The 21,474-nt window shown below is 38.9% G+C and overlaps 2 protein-coding genes across 2 annotated transcripts; both read left to right on the forward strand.

The window, feature by feature from the left end:
• The first annotated feature begins 412 nt into the window (after nt 1-412).
• Nucleotides 413-3,218, forward strand: LOC115690179 (2-alkenal reductase (NADP(+)-dependent)). Its single transcript, XM_030616441.2, has 5 exons — nt 413-826; nt 1,098-1,275; nt 2,101-2,267; nt 2,361-2,443; nt 2,622-3,218. Exons 1-5 carry the CDS (start codon nt 596-598, stop codon nt 2,998-3,000), a joined length of 1,038 nt encoding a protein of 345 aa, XP_030472301.1. The 5' UTR covers nt 413-595; the 3' UTR covers nt 3,001-3,218.
• A 3,469-nt stretch (nt 3,219-6,687) lies between these two features.
• Nucleotides 6,688-14,313, forward strand: LOC115690164 (uncharacterized). Its single transcript, XM_030616427.2, has 15 exons — nt 6,688-6,832; nt 7,183-7,973; nt 8,050-8,362; nt 9,515-9,661; nt 9,744-9,832; nt 9,943-10,035; nt 10,246-10,372; nt 10,871-10,935; nt 11,015-11,189; nt 11,641-11,835; nt 11,936-11,983; nt 13,041-13,187; nt 13,327-13,409; nt 13,532-13,647; nt 13,833-14,313. The coding sequence occupies exons 2-15, from the start codon at nt 7,390-7,392 to the stop codon at nt 13,913-13,915; spliced, it is 2,265 nt and encodes a 754-aa protein (XP_030472287.1). The 5' UTR covers nt 6,688-6,832; nt 7,183-7,389; the 3' UTR covers nt 13,916-14,313.
• The last annotated feature ends 7,161 nt before the right edge of the window (nt 14,314-21,474 follow it).

Here is a 21,474-nt window from a genome sequence, read left to right on the forward strand (position 1 = left end):
AAGAAGGAAGAAAAGAAAAAACGAAAAGAAAAAAAAGAAAGAAATATTAAAATATTTAAAAATATTATTAATAAAAAGAAATTTTGTGGCGTTACCAAATGCATTTCTATTCTTTTTTTATTCCAGGGATGGAATTTTGGGCCGTTAACAAATGCCTTAAAATGCTCAGAATCAATTTCGGGCACAGAATCAAAAAAATTATTTCTGAGCAGAATCTGTTTCTGGACACAGAATCGTTGTCGTGCGCTGAGCGGGCATTTATTAGTCAAACACCCCGAGTTGATCTTCACACTAATTGGACATTTAATGCCGTCATAACCATCTTGCTCTGATGGGCATTATTGCGAACCTGACGTGTGGGACATATTGCTTTTGCAGACGTACATAACCTCGCTCACAGCCACCAGTGACAGGACTCACATGTCCAAATTAACATCATATGTCCCCTCTCCCTCTCTCTCTCTCTACAGCCTGAAATTCTGGGTTCAACCAAACTAGCCATTACAAGGCTTCAGGACTATGGTTGTGAACTGTGGATTGTGCAATTCAAAGCAAGCTGAATAGAGCGGGCCTAGGACCGAGTCGACCGACGTACATGGAGCAACAGATGGAGAACAGGCAAGTGATATTCAAGGGGTTCATAGAGAGGGTTCCAAGGGAGACGGACATGGAATTCAGGGTGGGAAGCATCAATGGCAGTCTCAAGGCGCCTGCGGGATCGGGTGCTTTCCTGGTCAAGAATCTCTACCTCTCTTGCGACCCCTACATGAGGGGACGTATGCGCGATTCCCGCACTTCATATATCCCCCCTTTTGTTCCTGGTCAGGTACAATTTCTCGGCCTGTATCCTCGCTTTCGTCTTGCAGTAATATCCGTAAATTCCGCAACCACGTCATTTTCTATTGGTGGGAATCAGACCTCCTAACTCTATCCGTGCATAGCTCGTCTCCAAATGGAGTCCGGACCGCTCCTTGCTATGAAATGATGAAACACCATATGTGGAGTCGATGCATCATACTTGTTTTGTTATCATTTGCCTGTATTTTATATATTCAACTTGGGGAGTTGTAATCCACTAAACAGTTTCCTTGGTGCAGCCCATCGAAGGGTTCGGCGTTTCCAAGGTTATTGACTCGGATGATCCGGACTTCAAGCCTGGGGATTTAGTTTCGGGGCTAACTGGCTGGGAAGAATACAGCTTGATAAGGAAGAATCACCAGTTGAGAAAAATAGAGCAACATGATGTCCCTCTGTCATATCACCTGGGACTTCTTGGTATGTTTCTCCTACTGTACCTGCTTACTACATGGAGCATCTCTCAGACTAGTTTGTCTGATACATTTCTCAGGGTAACTTTTCATTGATAGGTAAAGAGCCCCTGCAAACTGGCACCTAACTTTCTTATCTAGTGTACTTTAGGAGCCACATTGCATTCACCTGCAAGTCTCTTTAGCTAAAGATTATTTTGCTTGATAAACAATCTTTGGGATGCTACCATCAGAAACTTCCCTTATCGGCTTCTATCTAAATCAACCGCATGAGGATCCAGATGGGATGAATTTGTATAACAAGGCCTACAACAACCCACCAAGACTCTCCCTCTCCACCCCTCCCCCCCACCCCCACAAAGAGTATGGGGATCCTGGCACGGGGATGAATTTTTTACCATAATTTTTCTAATCAATTGAATTCTGGGTCGACTCATAGCACCTTTCATTGGTTAATCAGATGGTCGCTTGAGCACCACTTGAATATTGATGCCATCTTCAGTAGAATTTGCTGCTAAAGGTCGATATTTAAAGTTTAGAAAGCCGAATGACTTGTTCAAAGGTTTCGAAATTTCCATCAAATGTGCAAGTTGTTTTGAAGCATAGTTTTTAGTAGCTGCTGTTCATTACAATATTTGGTGGACCTATACAATCCCATTGCACAACTAATTTTGTCAAATTTTCATGGTATGTCTAGTGAAACAAACCGTACTCAACTCAATGTTGCGGCAAATTTTCATAGCCTAAAAAATTCCCTGGCGTATAGTCAGCACAAGCATCTTCATGGTAGCACAAGCCTCTTCATGGTTCCTAAATAATAGATTTTACGCAGGTATGCCAGGATTTACTGCATATGTAGGATTTCATGAGATATGCTCCCCTAAACAAGGAGATACCGTCCTCGTATCTGCAGCTTCTGGAGCAGTTGGACAGCTTGTTGGCCAACTTGCTAAACTGCATGGCTGCTATGTAGTTGGAAGTGCTGGCTCAAGCCAAAAGGCAAGTCTGTTAGTCATTGGAATTTATAGTGTCATTCTTTTAACTGCAGATTACAGAGAGAAACATCTAAAAGTTCGAGTACGGAATGTTTAGGTTGACCTGCTGAAGAATAAACTTGGATTTGATGAAGCTTTTGTCTATAAAGATGAGCCAGACCTGGATGTGGCTTTGAAGAGGTCAGTGCTACTAGTATATTTGCATTGCTTTTGTTGCTTGTTGACAGGCTAACCGTGAACAAATCATCTTGATCATCTTTCATTATACACTTTCTGGGAAAGATCATAGATACTTGTGCACGTTCCTCCTTGCTATCTTTTCAGATGAGTAGCTCAACAATATATGGTGGGCTAACAGGTACTTTCCTCAAGGGATCGACATCTACTTTGATAATGTGGGGGGAGACATGCTGGATGCTGCGCTTCTCAACATGCGGGTCGGTGGGCGCATTGCGGTCTGCGGCATGGTATCGCAGCATAGTCAAACCGATCCACGAGGGATCCAGAACTTGTTCAATCTGATAACAAAGCGCATCAGGATGCAGGGGTTCCTGCAAAGCGACTACTTGCACCTTTTTCCCCTCTTCTTCAATCAAGTCATGGAATACTACAAGCAGGGGAAAATCTCTTATATGGAAGATGTGGTTCGTGGATTGGAACATGCTCCAGCTGCATTCGTCGGCCTGTTTTCGGGTAGAAATGTCGGCAAGCAGGTCATTTATGTTGCCAGTCCATAGGATGGCTAATGAATTTGGCAGAAACTAGGGAAGAAGTAAGTGTGAAGGCCTATCCCATCCAAGCACCATTCAGAAACTTTTACTTTCCCTGCTCGGGCTAAAAGTCCCGGTAACCTGGGAGGAAGATGACAACATTCCGATTCCTTCTCTCCAATGTTGACACTATAATGTTTAGCGACTTGAAATACTGGTGCGATAAGGATAGTCTTTCTTGGGTATCGCTGGTCATGGCTCGAATTCATGGCAAGTACCGTTGCCTTCCTAGCCGCGGCTCGGTTTTGGAAAATTCCAGACTCTATTGCCTGACCATCGATCGAATTTCATGAAGATCCAGGTGTATGCGAAAATTACCTATTCCAAAAAGAAGATGAATCCTCAGGCCTATCATATCTCACCAAGATCATGTTGAGAAACGCCCTCATTCAGACCAAGGAAAACAAGTGTCGTTGGCATTGAAAAGGAACGGCCAAGTCGAGGCTCATGCGATACACATTGCTCACATAGAAAAAGAAGAGATCCCACGTTTGGTGTTAAAAGGTATGAAAGCAGGAGGGTGAGTAATAAGAAAGTTCGACCACAAATGCATGAAACCATATATCCCTGTGCCTTCCTTGGAGGAGAAATGGGCAAGAATTTTTTCTCCATCTCTCCTCCCCACATCTTCCTCCTCTTCTTCCAAATCCATGGCATAGTAAGCTGTCGATCTAGTTCCGTTTTCAAGGAAGTAGGTGACTACCAGAGTAAGTAATTTACTGACTTCGAGTGGAATGTCAGTTATCTACTCATGGAGAAATTCGCCACTCAACCGGATTCCCATCATCATTAGCATTCTCAGCTACATTACCAGCTACATTCTCAATCCTTTCCACATTGACATCTTATAGACCTTTAAATTAATTTGAGCTCCCCCTATCTCACCACCATAATACTCCACATACATGTCAATAAATCTCATAATGTTGATAATGATATAAGAGATCTATCATAGTCGAGCTACCCCTTGAAACCTGAAACCATCTTCGAGAGCACTACTTTTAGGAGCTCTATAAAAGAGTATGTCTATTTTATACCCAACCAAAGCCATAATAGCAATTATATGATAGAGTGAACCCTTACCTAAGTTTATTTCGATAACAGCAATGCTTCCACCTATGCATTCAAGGAGTCATCCAACTCGAAAGCTACCTCGAAAGAAAATAGGCAAAAGACACCAAAAACCCTAAGTTATGCTCACTCTGATACGTTTACCCGGACTTTTTTCTATGACACTAAAAATCCCAAACTTGTTCCTATGTAGGACATTTACCCTTCGTCAAAATTTAGTCAAAACCGTTAAAAATCTGTATACATGGACACTAAAAAGTAAACAGTGTTAACGCCCATGTGGCTTAAGTAAAATAAAAGCAACATTGTCTTGGTTGAAAAATCATCCAACGAAACATTGATGGGGGTAAATATGTCAGATAGATATACGTTTTGGGTTTGTTTATGTCGGAAAAAAAGTTTAAGGTAAATATGTCACAATGGGCATATATTTGATTTTTTGATATCACAAGAAAAAAGTTCAGGGTAATTATATCATATTATGCATAGTTTGGGTTTTTTATGACTTTTTTCCCAAAGAAAATTGTGACAAGGACCTTGTAGTCGGTCGCTAGACTTGCAAGAGACCAAAAACATGTAATGAACGCCATTATTTTATATTACGAAAGTGCAATTGAGTCCTAAAATTTTCAAAAAGTGCAATCAAATCCTAAAACTTGTCATATTAATCAAATCAAGTCCTTTCGTTGATCGGACGTTTTGAAAGTTTTAGTAGTCAATTTCACTTTCGTGATAAGTTTTAGGACTTAATTGCACTTTTTGAAAGTTTTAAAATTCGATTGCACTTTCGTGGCGAGTTTTAAAGCTTTTAGTGCACTGATCCCTTTCTTTTATAATGCGGAACAAACATAGGTCCCAACAAATCGAAGATTCTGACATGTAAAAATACTATTTCAGCAATACTTTTGCAATTCCAAATCAAAATGCAACATTGACAACGGAGTATATGCTCGACACGCATTACGCGAAAGAATGTTTGTCCCCTCCAATGAGCTTTTGTCCTCTCCAATGCCCTCGATTATTCCCTTCAAATGCCGAATCTCTGCAATCAGGGCTCGCACGAAGAAGATGGCCCGACCATCCTATCTGAAATGTCATCACATGACATGCCATTTTTGAAGGGTCAGAGATGAAGAATCGGGGTTTTAAATTCACCGTGGACGACTCATTAGTAAACGCTCAAGTCATTATTTTCCTTCCATCAATTCAGACGGAGCTAAAGGATGAACTTCACCGTCTCGCGAATATTTCAAGCTTTGGGACCTAATCGCAACGGTCCATAATTCCAAGAACTTGTGCACACAACATGTATGTCACATAAACTTTCAGAGATTTGATGCACTTATTATTCCATACACATATTCGCATCTTCTCAAAGAAGCCCAAAAATGACTTCCTTGGAGTGCTGTCTCGTTCATCTTCGACGTGACAGTAGAAACTAGGGAGAAAAACACTAGAAGTGCCAAAACTTATGTACGACGCTCACTTTAGTGCCAAAAGTTTGTTTCGAATCACTTAAGTGCCAAAATCGGAGAAAAACGATTACTTAAGTGCCAACGGCGAGAAATTCCGCCAAATTAATACGTGGCTTTTTTAATTAAAATTTTAATCTACGTGGCATTTCCACATGTATATTTTGAATTTCTCAGTCCTACGTGGCATTTCCACGCGTAAATTTCGAATTTTTAATTGTTTTTTTTTTCTGTTTTTTCCTTCTTTTCTTTTTTTTTCTTCTTCTTCATTTGGCCGGTGACCGGACACCGGCCATCGGCCATGGCCGGCCGCTGGCCTCGCAGGGGTCGCCTTCCCGGGCGGCCGCCGGCGAGGCCGCTGTGGCCTAGGCGAGGGCCGGCCCGGCTGGATGAGGGGAGCTCACCTAGGCAAGGCGTTCCCCGAGGCGAGGCGGCCCTCGCCCGGGCCACGGCGGCCTCGCGGGCGGTCGCCGGGGTCGCCGTGGCTGGGCGACCGCCGGCAAGGCCGCCGTGGCTCGGGCGAGGGCCGGCCTCGCCTCGCTTGGGCATGCCCTTGCCCGGGAGAGGCGAGGCCGGCCCTCGCCAGATCTGACGGGGCCGGCCCTCGCCTAGGCCACGGCGGCCTCACCGAGGATCGCCTTCCCCCTGGCGACCGCCATGGCTTGGGCGAGGGCCGGTCTCGCCCAGATCCAACGGGGCCAGCCCTCGCCCAGGCCACGGAGGCCTCGTCCGGGCGAGGCCAGGCGGCCGGCCATGGCCCATGGCCGGTGTCCAGTCACCGGCCAAACGAAGAAGATGAAAGAAAAGAAAAAAAAAAAAAAAGGAAAAATCAGAAAAAAAAAATCAGAAAAAATTTAAAAAATTAAAATATTATTAAATATTATCCTCGTCACGCGCAGAGCCACGTAGACTAAAAATTAATAAAATATGGCCACGTCAGATTTCCGGCAACTCAAATTGAAGTTGGCACTTAAGTGATCTTTTTTTTAAAAAAGTAGTACTTAAGTGATCCGAAATAAACTTTTAGCACTAAAGTGAGTGCCGTACGCAAATTTTGGCACTTGTAGTGTTCTTTCTCCCTAAGAAACTAGAAAGCGTGGGGGATCTTCCGCGCACAGCGCCCCGTATCTGCCGACTCTTCTCCCCCTCTCTCTCTCTCTCTGAACCGGGACGCCTCGAAGAACTCCGCCAATCCCTTCTCTCCCGTCCGTTGAGCTCCGATCGGTACGCGTCGCCGGCGACTCCTCCGTTCTCCGGTGAGTGCTCCCTCTCGTGGGTCGCGTCGTTCCTCATCCTCCTGCCTGCTCCTGCGCAAGTAGGGTAATGCTCTTTGGTTAGGATGCTGGGTGATCGATTTGCGCCATTGGGTGATCCTTCTTTTGGGCAATTTGAATCTCTCTCTTCGTTTCCGTTCGCGCCCTGCTCTTCCCGGGCTTCAACCCGGGAAGGAGGATCCAAGAACGCCTTGTCTGACAAGCTTCGCATATCTGATATATGTTTTTTTTACTTGAGAAAAGAATTTGTTCTTGGGTATGATTGTTATGTTGTTTGCCAATGGTGTCTGGTTGAAGACGAACCCAATTGGATGAATTGTTATTTTTTGCAGACTGCGAATAGGAAGAATAGGCGGATGATTGTGTTACGGATCTCCAAGTCCGAAACGTGTATATAGAGCAGCTGGGTTAGTCCTTCCAATCTTTCCAGTGAGGTGGTTGTGGTGACTGGTTCGATTACCCGGAACGGTCGAGGGGCTTGATGATCAGGATGTGCCAATAACTTCTCTTCAGTAGCTGCATTGCTGGGCCTCGTGGGAATGGCTTCCAAAGCAATCTTGCGCAAGCAGAAGTACCTCATTGACTTTCTCAATCGCCCCACTTGCTTAATCAGGGCATTCTCATTTTCTGAGCATGGCCAACTTCCCCTATGTGACGGCCCTCAGGATTTGGGTAGTACACCAAGCAATGCATTTGCTAATACTGATCTTAAAGCTGACCGAAGTAGACATCAGCCGTCTACTTTTGTAATGCAACGATGTTTCAGACATTTGCCACATGAGGTCACGACATTGGACTACATACTAGATAGGAAGGATCTTGTTTCTTCTTTTAGAGTAACAAGGATCTCAGAATTGATGCGGCATGCTTCTACGGCAACAGCTGGCCAACCTGAAACTCGTAGTGGTAACAGTCAAAGCAAGGAAAAGGCTTCTAAGCAGGTAAAGGAGGCTTCACCTGAGGATTGCGACCAGGCAGTTGAAGGATTGAGCACAGCAAAAGCGAAAGCAAAGGCTAAGCAAATGCTAGAATCCCAGAAGAGCGATGATTCTTTACTGAAGAGAATGTGGGCTACACTTTTGGGAATTGGTCCTGCTTTGAGGGCCATTGCTTCCATGAGCAGGTTTATATATTCTTGCCTCGTGGCTATACTAGTTCAAGAATTTATTGGTGTCTCTTATCATCTATAATTTGTTCAGGGAGGACTGGGCTAAAAAGATTCGCCATTGGAAGGATGAATTTATATCTACCCTGCAGCATTATTGGTTGGGCACAAAATTGTTGTGGGCTGATGTTAGGATTAGCTCACGGTTGCTCATAAAACTTGCAAATGGGAAGGGTCTTTCTAGGAGGGAAAGGCAACAACTTACACGCACTACAGCTGATATTTTCAGGCTAGTTCCTTTTGCAGTTTTTATTATAGTCCCATTCATGGAGTTTCTGCTGCCTGTGTTCTTGAAACTATTTCCAAACATGTTGCCATCAACATTCCAGGACAAAATGAAAGAAGAGGTGAGCTTCCTCTATGTTTGCTTCCTCATGTAATAATCTTCATTTCTATTGTACTTGCATTGGTGGCATTTTTAAATTACAGTTCACAAGAACATTCTGCAACAGTGCTGTGCTTAAGATAAAGAGCCTCAACCATCCTTTGAACAATATTGTACGAAATAATTGCTTAGCACTTTCCCCTGATCGAGAATGGTAGCCTCAGGGCCAAAATACGAGGCCAAGCCTTTGGAAAGGGTTCTTCCAAGCGGTGACCTTTTGGGGGATGGATTTTTACTTGTGGACACCATTTCATAATCTCTATATGTGTGTGTGTGTGTGGAAGACTTGGGGAGTCCATCTCAAGGAAGTGCTCCTCTATGATCCAGATTCGCTTGAAACCACCAATTCCTCCCCCCACCCCCCCCAAAAAAAAAAAGAAAACTTCCTTTCAAACCCAAAAGACTTACTCTCATGCATGATTTTTGGGTTGGTCTTTACATGTGTATCATTTCGCAACCTCTTTCTAGCTCCACGTGGGACTTGAGAGTCACACCTTACAAAGAGGTGCCGCTAGAAAAGTGCTTTATTGTTCAAGGATGGAAATTGTGATTTTTTTTAAATTATTGGCCTGAACCAACTGCGCTTTAATTGCATGGTAATGGTAATATTTTGTTAACTTTTGATGGAGAGTGCGAGTAGGTTTATATCTGTGTACTGTATGTGCTTATAGTATATTATTTTACTCTTACCTTTTCGTTCCAGAGTTTTTGCCTCAAATCTTGTAAGCGTGGTCCTGTTCTAATGCCTGATAAATTGCCGCCACTTTTTTCCTAATCTTTAATTGGGCAGCAAAATGACCAATCAAATTTCTTCACTCCTATTGTGTAAAAATTTTGTTTTGAAATGTTGGCATAATGAGCAGAAACACATTCAAAGGTTTCCAAATGGTGCTGGATGATTGGAAGTATAGCAATATTAGTCTTGTCCCTGGGACAAAACTAAACCTGCTTATCTTGCTGCTTCTTGGTCATTCATAAGCCATGGTCAGGAAGAACCTGCATATAAATTCAGCCATGAGATGTACACTCCAGATGTGCATTTTCCACTATTCTTGCAACTGCACTATTCCAGTCATGTGAACTTTCGGTCTCAGAAGAAATTTTTGATTTGTAGGAGGCACTGAAAAAACGGCTCATTGCTAGGATAGAGTATGCCAAGTTTCTTCAGGACACAGTCAAAGAAATGGCAAAGGAAATTCAAAGCTCGCGAAGTGGAGAAATTAAGAAGACCGCAGAAGATCTGGATGACTTTCTGAACAAGGTAAAGAGTTATTTGCTTTACAGTTTCGATTAGGTCATTTCACTCCCAGTTTGTAGGTGTATTTAGATTCTCTTTTCAACAGGTAAGAACAGGTGCTCGTGTTTCCAATGACGAAATTTTGGGCTTTGCCAAGTTATTTAATGACGAACTTACCTTAGATAACATCAGCAGGTTGGCCTTTCTCTAAATTTTGGCATTCTTAGCCGTTGTCTACGATTGGTTTTGCTTGCAAGCGAATTGAAATTTCACATGGCTATTATTCCATTTTGTTGTGATTACAGGCCTCGACTAGTGAACATGTGCAAATATATGGGAATTAGCCCATTTGGAACAGATGCATACCTTCGTTATATGCTCCGGAGGCGACTGCAAGAGTGAGACAATATGTTCTTCACAAAAATTTAACTCATCTGTAGATACCCGTGATGGTCATTTATTAATAAGTTCCCTTCTAATTAAGTTTTAGCGAGTAGATGGAATCCTTCATATGGTCCGTGAGAACTTCTGCTGTGAGTCATATGGGAGGGAACTGGACTATTGGTTGATTGATGACTTAATATAATTTTGTCTGTCGGATTTGGCAGGATAAAGAATGATGATAAGATGATTCAAGCAGAAGGTGTGGAGTCTCTTTTAGAGGAGGAGCTTCGTCATGCCTGCAGAGATCGAGGTTTGCTGGGATTACTTTCTGTGGATGAAATGCGGCAGCAGGTGCTCTTCATTTCCATTTTTGTGTTAATTTACTTTCTTGTAATAAGCGGTGTTTTGAATGAACAGTTTATGGGGTGTCTGGGGCCACTTAAAATATATGCTTGGTGTAAGTTGCCTGAATTACCAAGTTGTTTTAAATTTACTTGGAGAAAACCTAAATGGGTTTAAATGCCCATATCTATATATCTTTAAAAATCTGAGAGGGTTGAAAAAAAAATCCCGAACTCTAAAATTTAAAGCAAAATGAAATCTTAAAAGTTTAAGTCACTTCAAACACACAATGTCTCAAGCTAGGTAGATTGTTCATTTGAGTAATAGTTCTTAGCTACGTTGATTATTCATTTGAGTAATAGTTTTGCATTGAGCTTCTTTTGTCAGTCGAGTTTTTGTATAAGAGTTACAGAGTCTAGATACATCATCATGCTTGGTTTATCCCCCTGGGGGTACATGAGCTTAATGTTTTAATCTAGATGTTTAAATTGTGGCTTCTCTTTTCAGCTGCGTGATTGGCTGGATTTATCTCTCAACCATTCTGTACCATCTTCTCTTCTAATTCTTTCAAGGTAAACCTTTGTGCATTTGGATGTCGCATTGTGTATTATGTCATCTTCTTCATTGCGACTTTGTTCTCATTTTGAACAGAGCCTTCTCTGTATCTGGAAAAGTGAGGCCAGAGGAAGCTGTCCAAGCAACACTATCATCTCTGCCGGACGAGGTTGTGGACACTGTTGGAGTGACAGCGTTGCCATCTGAAGATTCTGTTTCAGAAAGGAGGAGGAAGTTGGAGTTCCTAGAAATGCAGGAAGAACTGATCAAGGTCGACTATCTTTCTTGAGGTTTTCTTATAGTACGAGGTTGTCAAGGCTGTTTACCACCTAAGCTAGCTGGTGGCAGTTACCTATGCAATGTCCAATTCTGCCATTATTTCTTGTTTTGAGAGTGGATATGGTTAATGTTTCTGCTTGGAAGTGGGTTTCTCCCTTTTAATGTCCTTGATGCAGTGTCTATTTATTTTTCGACTCACATTATGCTCTTAATTTAAGTAGTTTCTGAGCTCCCTGTTTTGTTGATTTATGTGGCAAAACTAGGTTAGATGTATTTTTGGTTGGGGGAGAGAGAGAGGCACTCTTCAATTTGCACATGCCTTGTTAGTGAAGCTAAGAACAAGAACTTATCTGTTTATGTTTTCTGCCACAAGAATGAGAACATTATCTCTCATATTTGATTTAGCTTTAATCTTCACATATAATGTCATGATTGATGTGCAGGAGGAGGAAGAAGAGGAAGAAGAGGAGCAGGCTAGGATGAAAGAATCAGTTAGTAGCCAAAAGGATGTCGCTTTGGAGGAAATGACCGCTTCTACGTCCAGAGAAGCGGTAGAACAGGCAAAATCAAAAACATTGGAAAAACATGAGCAGCTTTGTGAGCTTAGCCGTGCATTGGCAGTGTTAGCTTCAGCATCTGTATGCATCTGTATTTTACTTGTTTCTACAAGGAAGAGGCAGTTTTTTGTTGATTTTTGGTGTTTCATCTGATTCTTGTTTTTATCTTCTGTGATTTCAGTCAGTGAGTAGAGAGCGTGAAGAATTTCTGAGGCTTGTTAAGAAGGAGGTATTCCAATTCGAGTCATTGATATGGAAGTCTACATTTAATCCTTCAGCATGTGTGGATTTGCATTTCGCTTCCCAAGATTTCTGAGGACTGCTTTAGATATAACTTCTGAAGAATATCTTTTCCCATTTTCTGGTTGGTAGGCATTTAATCGAGCATGCCAGATATTTACTTTTACTTGGACATAAATCAAAGAGAGAACTAACCAGTATAAGAATGCACATATCTAATATGTTATCTTGAGTGTTTATTTCCTCTGTCTTGCATATGGTGGCAAAAATTTCATCTAAATAACTCTTAGTTCCTTTTATCTATATGAGTACATTAGTTGGTGATTCCTCTTTCACAATTTACCCGGTGCATGATCTAATTTTATCTTACAACTGCATAGTTAATTGCATGATGTGAGATACGCTTATGTTGAAGGTTTGAGGCCCCTGTTCCTTGGATTTGAACTTCTTTCTCAATGCATCTGTTGCTTATACTGATCGGTGATCAGAAGGTGTTTCACGACTTTGCGAGAGCCCCTTCTCAGATTAAGCGTCTATATGCAACTCTTTCCTCCCCTTCTTTGAGCTGAGTGCAGATGCTGCATTTTCTCAGGCTATGACAAGTAAAACAGTATGTTATACATGAAGGATGTGCATAAAGGGGAATCCGTGTTCCACTCTGTTTACAGTTTTGCTCAGCATGATATAATTACTTTCTTCATCATGAATGGGGTGACTAATTTCTCTTGGTCTTTGTCACAAAATGAAGTAAACTTTCTTTGTTGACTTGGGTTGAGGGGGCCAACGTTGTCTTTGTTGACCTGGGCTTGTCAGGGATGTGATTCTCCCTCTCTATGGTTTCAATAGAATTTATTGAATTATTGAAAAACATAATGCAGTAACCTTTCGTGGTGAGGTTGAATCTAATTATCTAGCATCGCATTAAGAGGAATAAAGATAAATCAAAACCTGGAGAAGTTATATCTGTCCTCTTTTATTCTCATTAACAGTCTTGTTTAGATTCCTTTCCACGGGTTAGTTCCTAACTCTTTGGTATCATCCCCCAGGTTGATTTGTATAACACTATGGTGGAGAAAGAGGGTTTGGAAGGTGAAGAAGCAGCAAAACAGGCATATAGAGCTGCCAGAGAGGATAGTGACCGTGCTGCGGGGATGACCATTGGAAACAAGGCTTCCTCTGTCCTAATTGACAGGGTAATGGCAGTTTTGAAGGATTCTAATTTTAGCTTTTGTTTTTTGAGTGCACTCTGCAGTAACTTAACAGTGTTCCTCTTGATGCATGACTCTGCAATGTGAAAATGACTGAATGCTTGGCTATGGTTCTTCATCTTAGGTTGATGCAATGCTCCAGAAGCTTGAAAAAGAAATTGATGACGTTGATGCAAAAATTGGAAGCCGCTGGAGACTGCTTGACAAGTCTGTTAACCACTTGCATTTAGTAACACCGCTTTTTATTAGGAAGCTTTAGATTTCTTTAGTTGGTTACTTGTTTCTCCTTGTTGTATCTCAAGTCCCCAATTGTACCCTTCATTTGCTAGGGATTATGATGGTAAGGTTACTCCGGAGGAGGTTGCATCTGCGGCTATGTTCCTCAAGGACACCCTTGGTAAAGATGGCATTAAAGAACTTATTAGCAACCTTTCCAAAGATAGAGGTTAGTAACAAAAAATTGCAGTTTTCTCTTCCAAATAGACTCTGCACATTAAATGGTGATCAAGGAATATCTGAGGTGTTAGAAGTTTGTTCAAAACTTCTCGACATCTTTTTACTTGTCGGTTGGTATTACACATGAAAAAGTTGTGGACAGATTATTTTGCTTTTGTGATTTTGCTTGAACAGAAGGGAAAATTCTAGTCCAAGACCTTGTTCGGTTGGGAAGTGAGACGGAAGATGACAATCCAGGCGAGGGGAAAACGGCTTAGAAGGCGTACTCCAATTTGGATACCAACATTGGTTGACCTGTCCGTTCAAGCTGGCGATCCTATCTATAATGCGGCTAAGTTCAGAACTTCCAACAGCGCGTGAGATAGTTGAAATATACTGAAAGTACATTCCGTCTCGGCAATGGAATTAGAGATGAGAGAAGAACATCTGCCTTTCAGGGTTCACAACATCATTGACCGGGGCTTTCTGAAGATGTTCCTCGCGCTGTTCATTCCTGAACATAATAATATCGTCCTGATGTCACTTTTGGACCGAATCTTACTCCTCCAATTCATATAGGCAAAGGCTCAAAGGCTAAAGAACCCTCAAATCATAAAAGGGATGTTTCACTACTTGCGAATTCAATTATTCTGCTTGTAGAAGTTTTGATTGTAAATGTTTTTGCGCCAAATATTCACGAAAGGTAGAGGGACCTGTAGTGTTTAAAGGTGCTCGGAGTGATCACTTGTAGCAGGTCACTAGGCTTAATTGTAACGGTTAATACCATGAAAAACCCAAAACTGGTACATTTATGATAATTTTACCCTAACCTATTTTTTGACCACAAAAAACCTTAAATTGGTACACATGTGACAAATTTATTCCGAATTATTTTTTTGACCACTAAAAACCTCAAACTGGTACACTTGTGACAATTTTATCCGGAACTATTTTTTTAACCACCAAAAACTCAACACTGGTACATCTATGGCAATTTTACCTCCGAACTAATTTTTTGATCACTAAAAATCTCAAACTTGTACATTTGTGACAAATTTACCTTCCGTTAGTATCCGTTAAATTAGATTAATATCACGAAAAATTACAAATTGATAAACTTGTGACAAACAGATGGGTAAAACCCAAAATCGGTGCACCTGTTAATTATCACGTGTCATTAAACTTAGCAATTTGACGGTAAAATTTAACGAAAACTAATGAAAGGTAAATTTGTCATAAGTGTACCAGTTTGGGATTTTTTATAGTCAAAAAATTAGTTCGGGGGTAAAAGTGTCACAGGTGTATCAGTGTGGGGTTTTTGGTGGTCAAAAAAATAGTTCGAGGTAAAATTATCACAGGTGTACCAGTTGGGGTTTTTTGTGGTAAAAAAATAGTTTTGGATAAATTTATCACATGTGTACCAGTTTAGGGTTTTTGTGGTATTAACCCTAATTGCAATTGATCTAATTTACTACTTCAGCCTAGATATTTCTGCAAACATAGAAAAAGACCATATTGATTGAAGGTTTTCCTTTTTTGGATAATGAAACCATTTTTCTGTAAACTAATTTGTCTCAATAATATAAACAATTTCATTTTATTTGGAAATATTGTCCAAATTATTCATATTCGATGAAACAAATGAATCCTAAAGCATAAAAATTAATTTGTTTTTTGAAACTTATTTACCAAGTGATTTGGAAACGTCGAGTTTTTAAACAAGCCAATCACCATGCGAATTAACTTCTCATGTTTAAACATTAAATCCGATCCCATCGAATTGCTTAGTAAATAAATCGTAGTAAAGAATTCTTAGCAATGTCGAAGGAAGAAAGACATGAGGTGCGCTTGTTTGAGTGAAAGAATTTTTCACGAATTAGTTTTCTAGAGTTTCACGTGATCAGTAGAAAATATGCGTGCTTATAGTTAGGAAAATGAGTTCCTCAACCTAAAAGGAAAAAAAATTTCTTAAAAAATGATTTCTCGGAAATTATTTTCCTTTATCACGAATTTTTTCCCAAAAAAAAAAGTGTGTTTTTTATACGAAAAACCTTCTTACCTGAGAAGATGATTTCAGTGAAAATTGTTGATGGTTCGATCTTACTTTCAAAATTTGTTTTCTCCATGATAATTATACTTTGATTCATTATATAAGGCTCCCGTTATTTCCATTCTCTTATTGGCTCTGACGCCCCTTATCACCTACCACATTTATTTTTCTCACATCCTATCTCAATGGCATTGACAAAGAGCTTCTTAAGTGTTTTGTGATGGATTGCATTTCTAAGACTAATATATTCAAAATACCTTTGTTGGATATTATTAGAGTTTCCAACTTTAATACTTCTTTTCTACTCATGTTTTGCCTTTTTTAGAAAGGCAGAAGAGGAAGATTATGTTTGAGCTTTAACGATCTTTAGCAACATATAGGGTGTTGCTTATCAACCTTCAGCTATCATCGCTGATAGAGAATTGGCATCGATGAATGTAGTTCGATTCATTTTTCCTAAAGTGCAAACTTGTTGTGTGTTTGGAACATTGAGAAGAATATCGTGGTAAAATGTAATTCTCGGTTTGAAGAAGGAATGGATTGTGATTCTTTTATATATGATTGGTCTAAGGTTATGAACTTCAAGAGTGAAGTGGAAATAGTGAAAATATTTGGCAATTTGAAGATCGTTGTGAGGAAAAGCCATTCTTAATTGTGTTACAAATGCATGGCTCCTTTCAAAGAGCTTTTTGTCTCTATTTGGACAAGTCTGCACATGCATTTTGGAAATCGCGTTACTTCAAGATCTGAGGGGCACATTCAACTTTGAAAGTATATCTACACGTTTCAATGGGGAATTTAGTCAAGGTGAAAAATAAAATATGCATTGCTATTGAGAATCGATTTCAAGAAATCAAAATCAAATTGTCAAGTAAAAAGGTAAGAGTTCCTTATCATCTTCGTATTCATCTTTTGAGGAACTTGATTGCTCGGGTGTCAATATGTGCTTTAGATAAGCTCTACAAGCAATATGAGGTTGCTAAAAGTAGAGTTGAGCTACTTGTTTTTACAGGGCTTTTTATGCAATCCATGGGCCTTCCATGTGCGCATGAAATAAAATATAGGTTTTCTGAGGGTTTACTCCATATATAATTAATTAGCAATAGAGACTTGATAGAAGGTCCTTTCTAGATCGTGATATGATACGAAATAATGAAGAAGATTCATTTCCGCAACTACTTCATGAGTTGGGAATGAGGTATCAATGGCCACTTTCCAAAAAGAAAGTTGTTCGAAAGTAAATTGAGCAATTTGTACGAGTAAGTGATCCTTTCTTATTTGAGCCCCTAGTTACCTTTCATAAAGGTCGTCCTTCCAATTCAAAAACTAAAGTGGAAGTAACTTTTACATGATGTGATCCTTTTGCATTTGAGATTGCTGTAAAGGGGAATAACTATGGTACTTGTAAGGTTTATGGCCATAATAGTAGGACATGTAAATCAAAAGGCAAAGATATCGAATCAAACTCACATTCAAAGACCATTGGAATTCGTGGTGGTGTAATATGGTAAGCACAAAGGACTCCAGCATGCAACAATTCCTTGAAAGATGCATTCTAAGATTGGAGCTTCTCACACCACGGCATTGAAAATTATTCCTTGATATATATATTTTAAGTAAAAGTTTTATCGTCTAATTCAGATAAAATATTAATTTCAAGAGAGTAACCTTTTCGAGGGAGCCAAGCAGCAGTACAGACAATACTGTATATGCAACTCGTTATTCTTGTAGTACATATGTACTTTGAGGATAATTTTCTTTTCATTGATGGTTCTGTAAAAATTCTAATGCATTCAGAATTGACAAAAAATATGCGTTTGCAAATGGTTTGAGTGGGTTGTCTTAAAATGCGGCAAAAGGACACTATAAGTGCCATAACTTGTGTACGGCGCTCACTTTGGTGCCATAACTTTTTTTCGGATCACTTTGGTGCCAAGTCGGAGGAAAACGATCACTTAAGTGTTATAACTTTTTTTGGATCACACTGCTAAAATTTTTAAAAACGATCACTTAAGTGCTAAAATTTTTGAAAAACGATCATTTAAGTGCTAAAATTTTTGAAAACGATCACTTAAGTGCCAATCTCCAGCGAGACTCCGGCGAGCCACGTCGCTTCAGAAATTAATAAAAAAATGCCACGTCGGATTTCCGGCGAAAAATTGTGTACGGCACGGAGTTGGTACTTAAGTGATCGTTTTTAAAAAATTTTAGCACTTAAGTAATCGTTTTTCAAAAATTTTAGCACTAAAGTGATCCAAAAAAGTTATGGCACTAAAGTGAGGCCGCATACAAGTTATGGCAGACTTTGTAGTGTTCTTTTACCCTTAAAATGCAATTACAATTGCCATAATTTCTTGTCAATAGTACATGCAATCAAGGCAAAGATAACATTCTATGTAATAACGTTTAGGTAGCATTTTCTTTTGCATTTGCATGAGAAAAAATAATTATATTGAATATTTTATGTGCTAACTTTGTCATAATCTTAACTTTTTTTGAATCTTTTAAAACATCGTGCAAAGATGGCATGAAAAATAAATAAAAAATGGACTACTAGATTCACCAAATAAAATGAAAGTTGAGCAGTAAAAATACACTGATTACAACATAAGGACACATATTAAAGTTAAGGTTAATGACACAAGCAACTCCAAACTGATACACCTATGACAAATTTACTCTAAACTAATTTTTTTACCACGAAAAATTCCAAACTGGTATACCTGTGATAAATTTACCTCGAACTAATTTTTTTATCATCCCAAAATGGTACACTTGTGATAATTTTACCCTGAATTAATTTTTTGACCATAAAAAATTCCGAACTGGTACACATGTGATAAATTTGCTATATGTTAGTTTCCGTTAAATTTTATTGTCAAATTGCTGAGTTTGATGACACGTGGTAGTTGACAAGTGTACCGGTTTGGGGTTTTACCCCTCTATTTGTTACAAGTTTACGAATTTGTGGTTCTTCATGATATTAATCCAATTTAACGGAGGGTAAATTTATCACAAGTGTATCAATTTGGGGTATTTGGTGGTCAAAAAATTAGTTCGGGGTAAATTTATTAGAGGTGTACCGATTTGGGGTTTTTGATGGTCAAAAAATTAGTTCGGGATAAAATTATCACAGGTGTACCAGTTTAGGGTTTTTTGTGGTAAAAAAATTAGTTTTAAGTAAATTTGTTATAGGTGTACTAGTTTAGGATTTTTTGTGGTAAAAAAATTAGTTCGGGGTAAAATTATCATAGGTGTACCGATTTGGGGTTTTTCGTGATATTAACCCTTAAAGTTATAATCAAACGAAATGTGTACAAAAACTGGTAGGTGGTTCTTTTCACTGTTGCTTTTGCTTAGATTATTTTTTGATTTATAGTTTCCTAGTACAAAAAAGAGAAATATCAACTTATTAACATAATAATTCGTTAGCTATCTACCAAATAAGGTATTCTTTTTGGAAAAGAGGAACACCAATTTTGTTCCAAATGAAAAAAGTAAAGGAAAAAAATAAAAAAAAAGATTAAAAGAAAGCAAGAAATAATATTAAATCAAAAGTGGGCTCCACAATTTAAGCTTGACAAATGTTGTTTGAGAGGATCATGAGTAATTTCATCTTTAGTAAAATTGAAACAAAAGAAAAAGAGGAAAAAAAAAATGAAAGAATTAATCTTAAATTGAGAGTGATATCCCCAAGAGATATGTAGTAAAACAAATGTGAAATGGGGTGTCGGGAGCCAATAAGAGATTGGAAATAGCGTCGGTCTTATATAAAATGCCAGATAATAGTTTGTTTGACATATTACTGATATATGAAACATAAATTTTAATTTTTTTATTATCAAAACAAAGCAACTTAATAAAAGAATGCCAAAAAAATAGAAAATGGAAATAATTAACAAATTTAATCTCTTAGCGCTTGTAAAACTTCATGCAAGAACGGTTCTCTACTCTCCGTGCAAGCTTACATGTGCAGAGGGATCTTGGCAATACGATTTCTTCATTTCAGGATGGAAAAACCATTTTCATCGATTTTTACTACCGTTGTTCTCCTCGAGATCTAAGATCATTTCCCTCGGTTATCCATATCTAGCGAACAAAAAACACTCGAAAGTTCGGAAAATCGTCTCCTCCCGAGAATCGTCTTCGCGAGACCAAAACCCAACATAGGCTCCGTTTATTTCGCAGAAAATGAATGATCCGGAAAACATTTTCCGAAAAAAAATGATCGCCTATATAGCTCGAAATAATTAGCCAACGAATAATAACTTTCATCATCGGCGATGACGATTTATGTCTAAACAATTTCAAAGACGGTGCAGACATTTTCCGTTCATTCATTTTTGCAAGTGATTCAAGCGATCAATCTTTGAAAAATATTTTCCGAACGATGCATTTTTTTGCGAAATATACGCATCCATATGAGTTTGATATCGAAGAGGGAGTAATTCGAGGGATTAAACGACGTAGCACCCTTCCCTTTCATCCGCGGGTCTCAACACCAACTGGCGTCTGCTGGTTTGGTCCTTCTCGATCCTCATTACGGCTCATTTTGGACAAAGATATCGAATCAAACTCACATTCAAAGACCATTGATTTTCATGGTGGTGAAATATAGTGAGCACAAAGGACTCCAGCATGCAACAATTCAACTTGAAAGATGCATTCTATGATTGGAGCTTCGCACACTACGGCGTTGAAAATTATTCCTCGATATATATATTTATTTTAAGTAAAAATTTTAGTGTCTAATTCGGGTCAAATATTAATTTCAAGAGAGTAACCTTTTCGAGGGAGCCAAGCAGCTGTACAGACAATACTGCATATGCAACTCGTTATTCTTGTAGTACATATGTACTTTGAGGATAATTTTCTTTTCATCGATGGTTCCATGAAAATTCTGATGCATTTTGAATTGACAAAAAATATGCGTTTGCAGATGGTTTGAATGTGTCGTCTTAAAATGCAATTACAATTGCCATAATTTCTTGTCAATAGTACATGCAATCAAGGCAAAGATAGCATTCTATGTAATAACGTTTAGGTAGCATTTTCTTTTGCATTTGCATGATAAAAATAATTATATTGAATATTTTATGTGCTAACTTTGTCATAATTTTGACTTTTTTGGAATCTTTGAAAACATCGTGCAAAGATGGCATGAAAAATAAATAAAAAATGGACTACTAGATTCACCAAATAAAATGAAAGTTGAGCAGTAAAAATACACTGATTACAACGTAAGGGCACATATTAAAGTTATAATCAAACGAAATGTGTACAAAAACTGATAGATGGTTCTTTTCACTATTGCTTATGCTTAGATTATTTTTTGATTTATAGTTTCCTAGTACAAAAAAGAGAAATATCAACTTATTAACATAATAATTAGTTAGCTATCTACCAAATAAGGTATTCTTTTTGGAAAAGAGGAACACCAATTTTGTTCCAATTGAAAAAAGTTAAGGAAAAAAAATCAAAAAGAGATTAAAAGAAAGCAAGAAATAATATTAAATCAAAAGTGGGCTCCACAATTTAACCTTGACAAATGTTGTTTGAGAGGATCATGGGTAATTTCGTCTTTAGTAAAATTGAAACAAAATAAAAATAGGAAAAAAATGAAAGAAATAATCTTAAATCGGGAGTGATATCCCAAGAGATAATGCGGTAAAACAAATGTGATATGAGGTGTTGCGAGAACGGTTCTCTACGCTCCGTGCAAGCTTACGTGTGCAGACGGATCTTGGCAATACAATTTCTTCATTTCAGGATGGAGAAACCATTTTC

Source organism: Syzygium oleosum, unplaced genomic scaffold (assembly GCF_021117445.2).
Source record: "Syzygium oleosum isolate NSW1041296 unplaced genomic scaffold, Sole_v2.1 Sole_v2.30, whole genome shotgun sequence".
Taxonomy (NCBI): Eukaryota; Viridiplantae; Streptophyta; class Magnoliopsida; order Myrtales; family Myrtaceae; genus Syzygium; species Syzygium oleosum.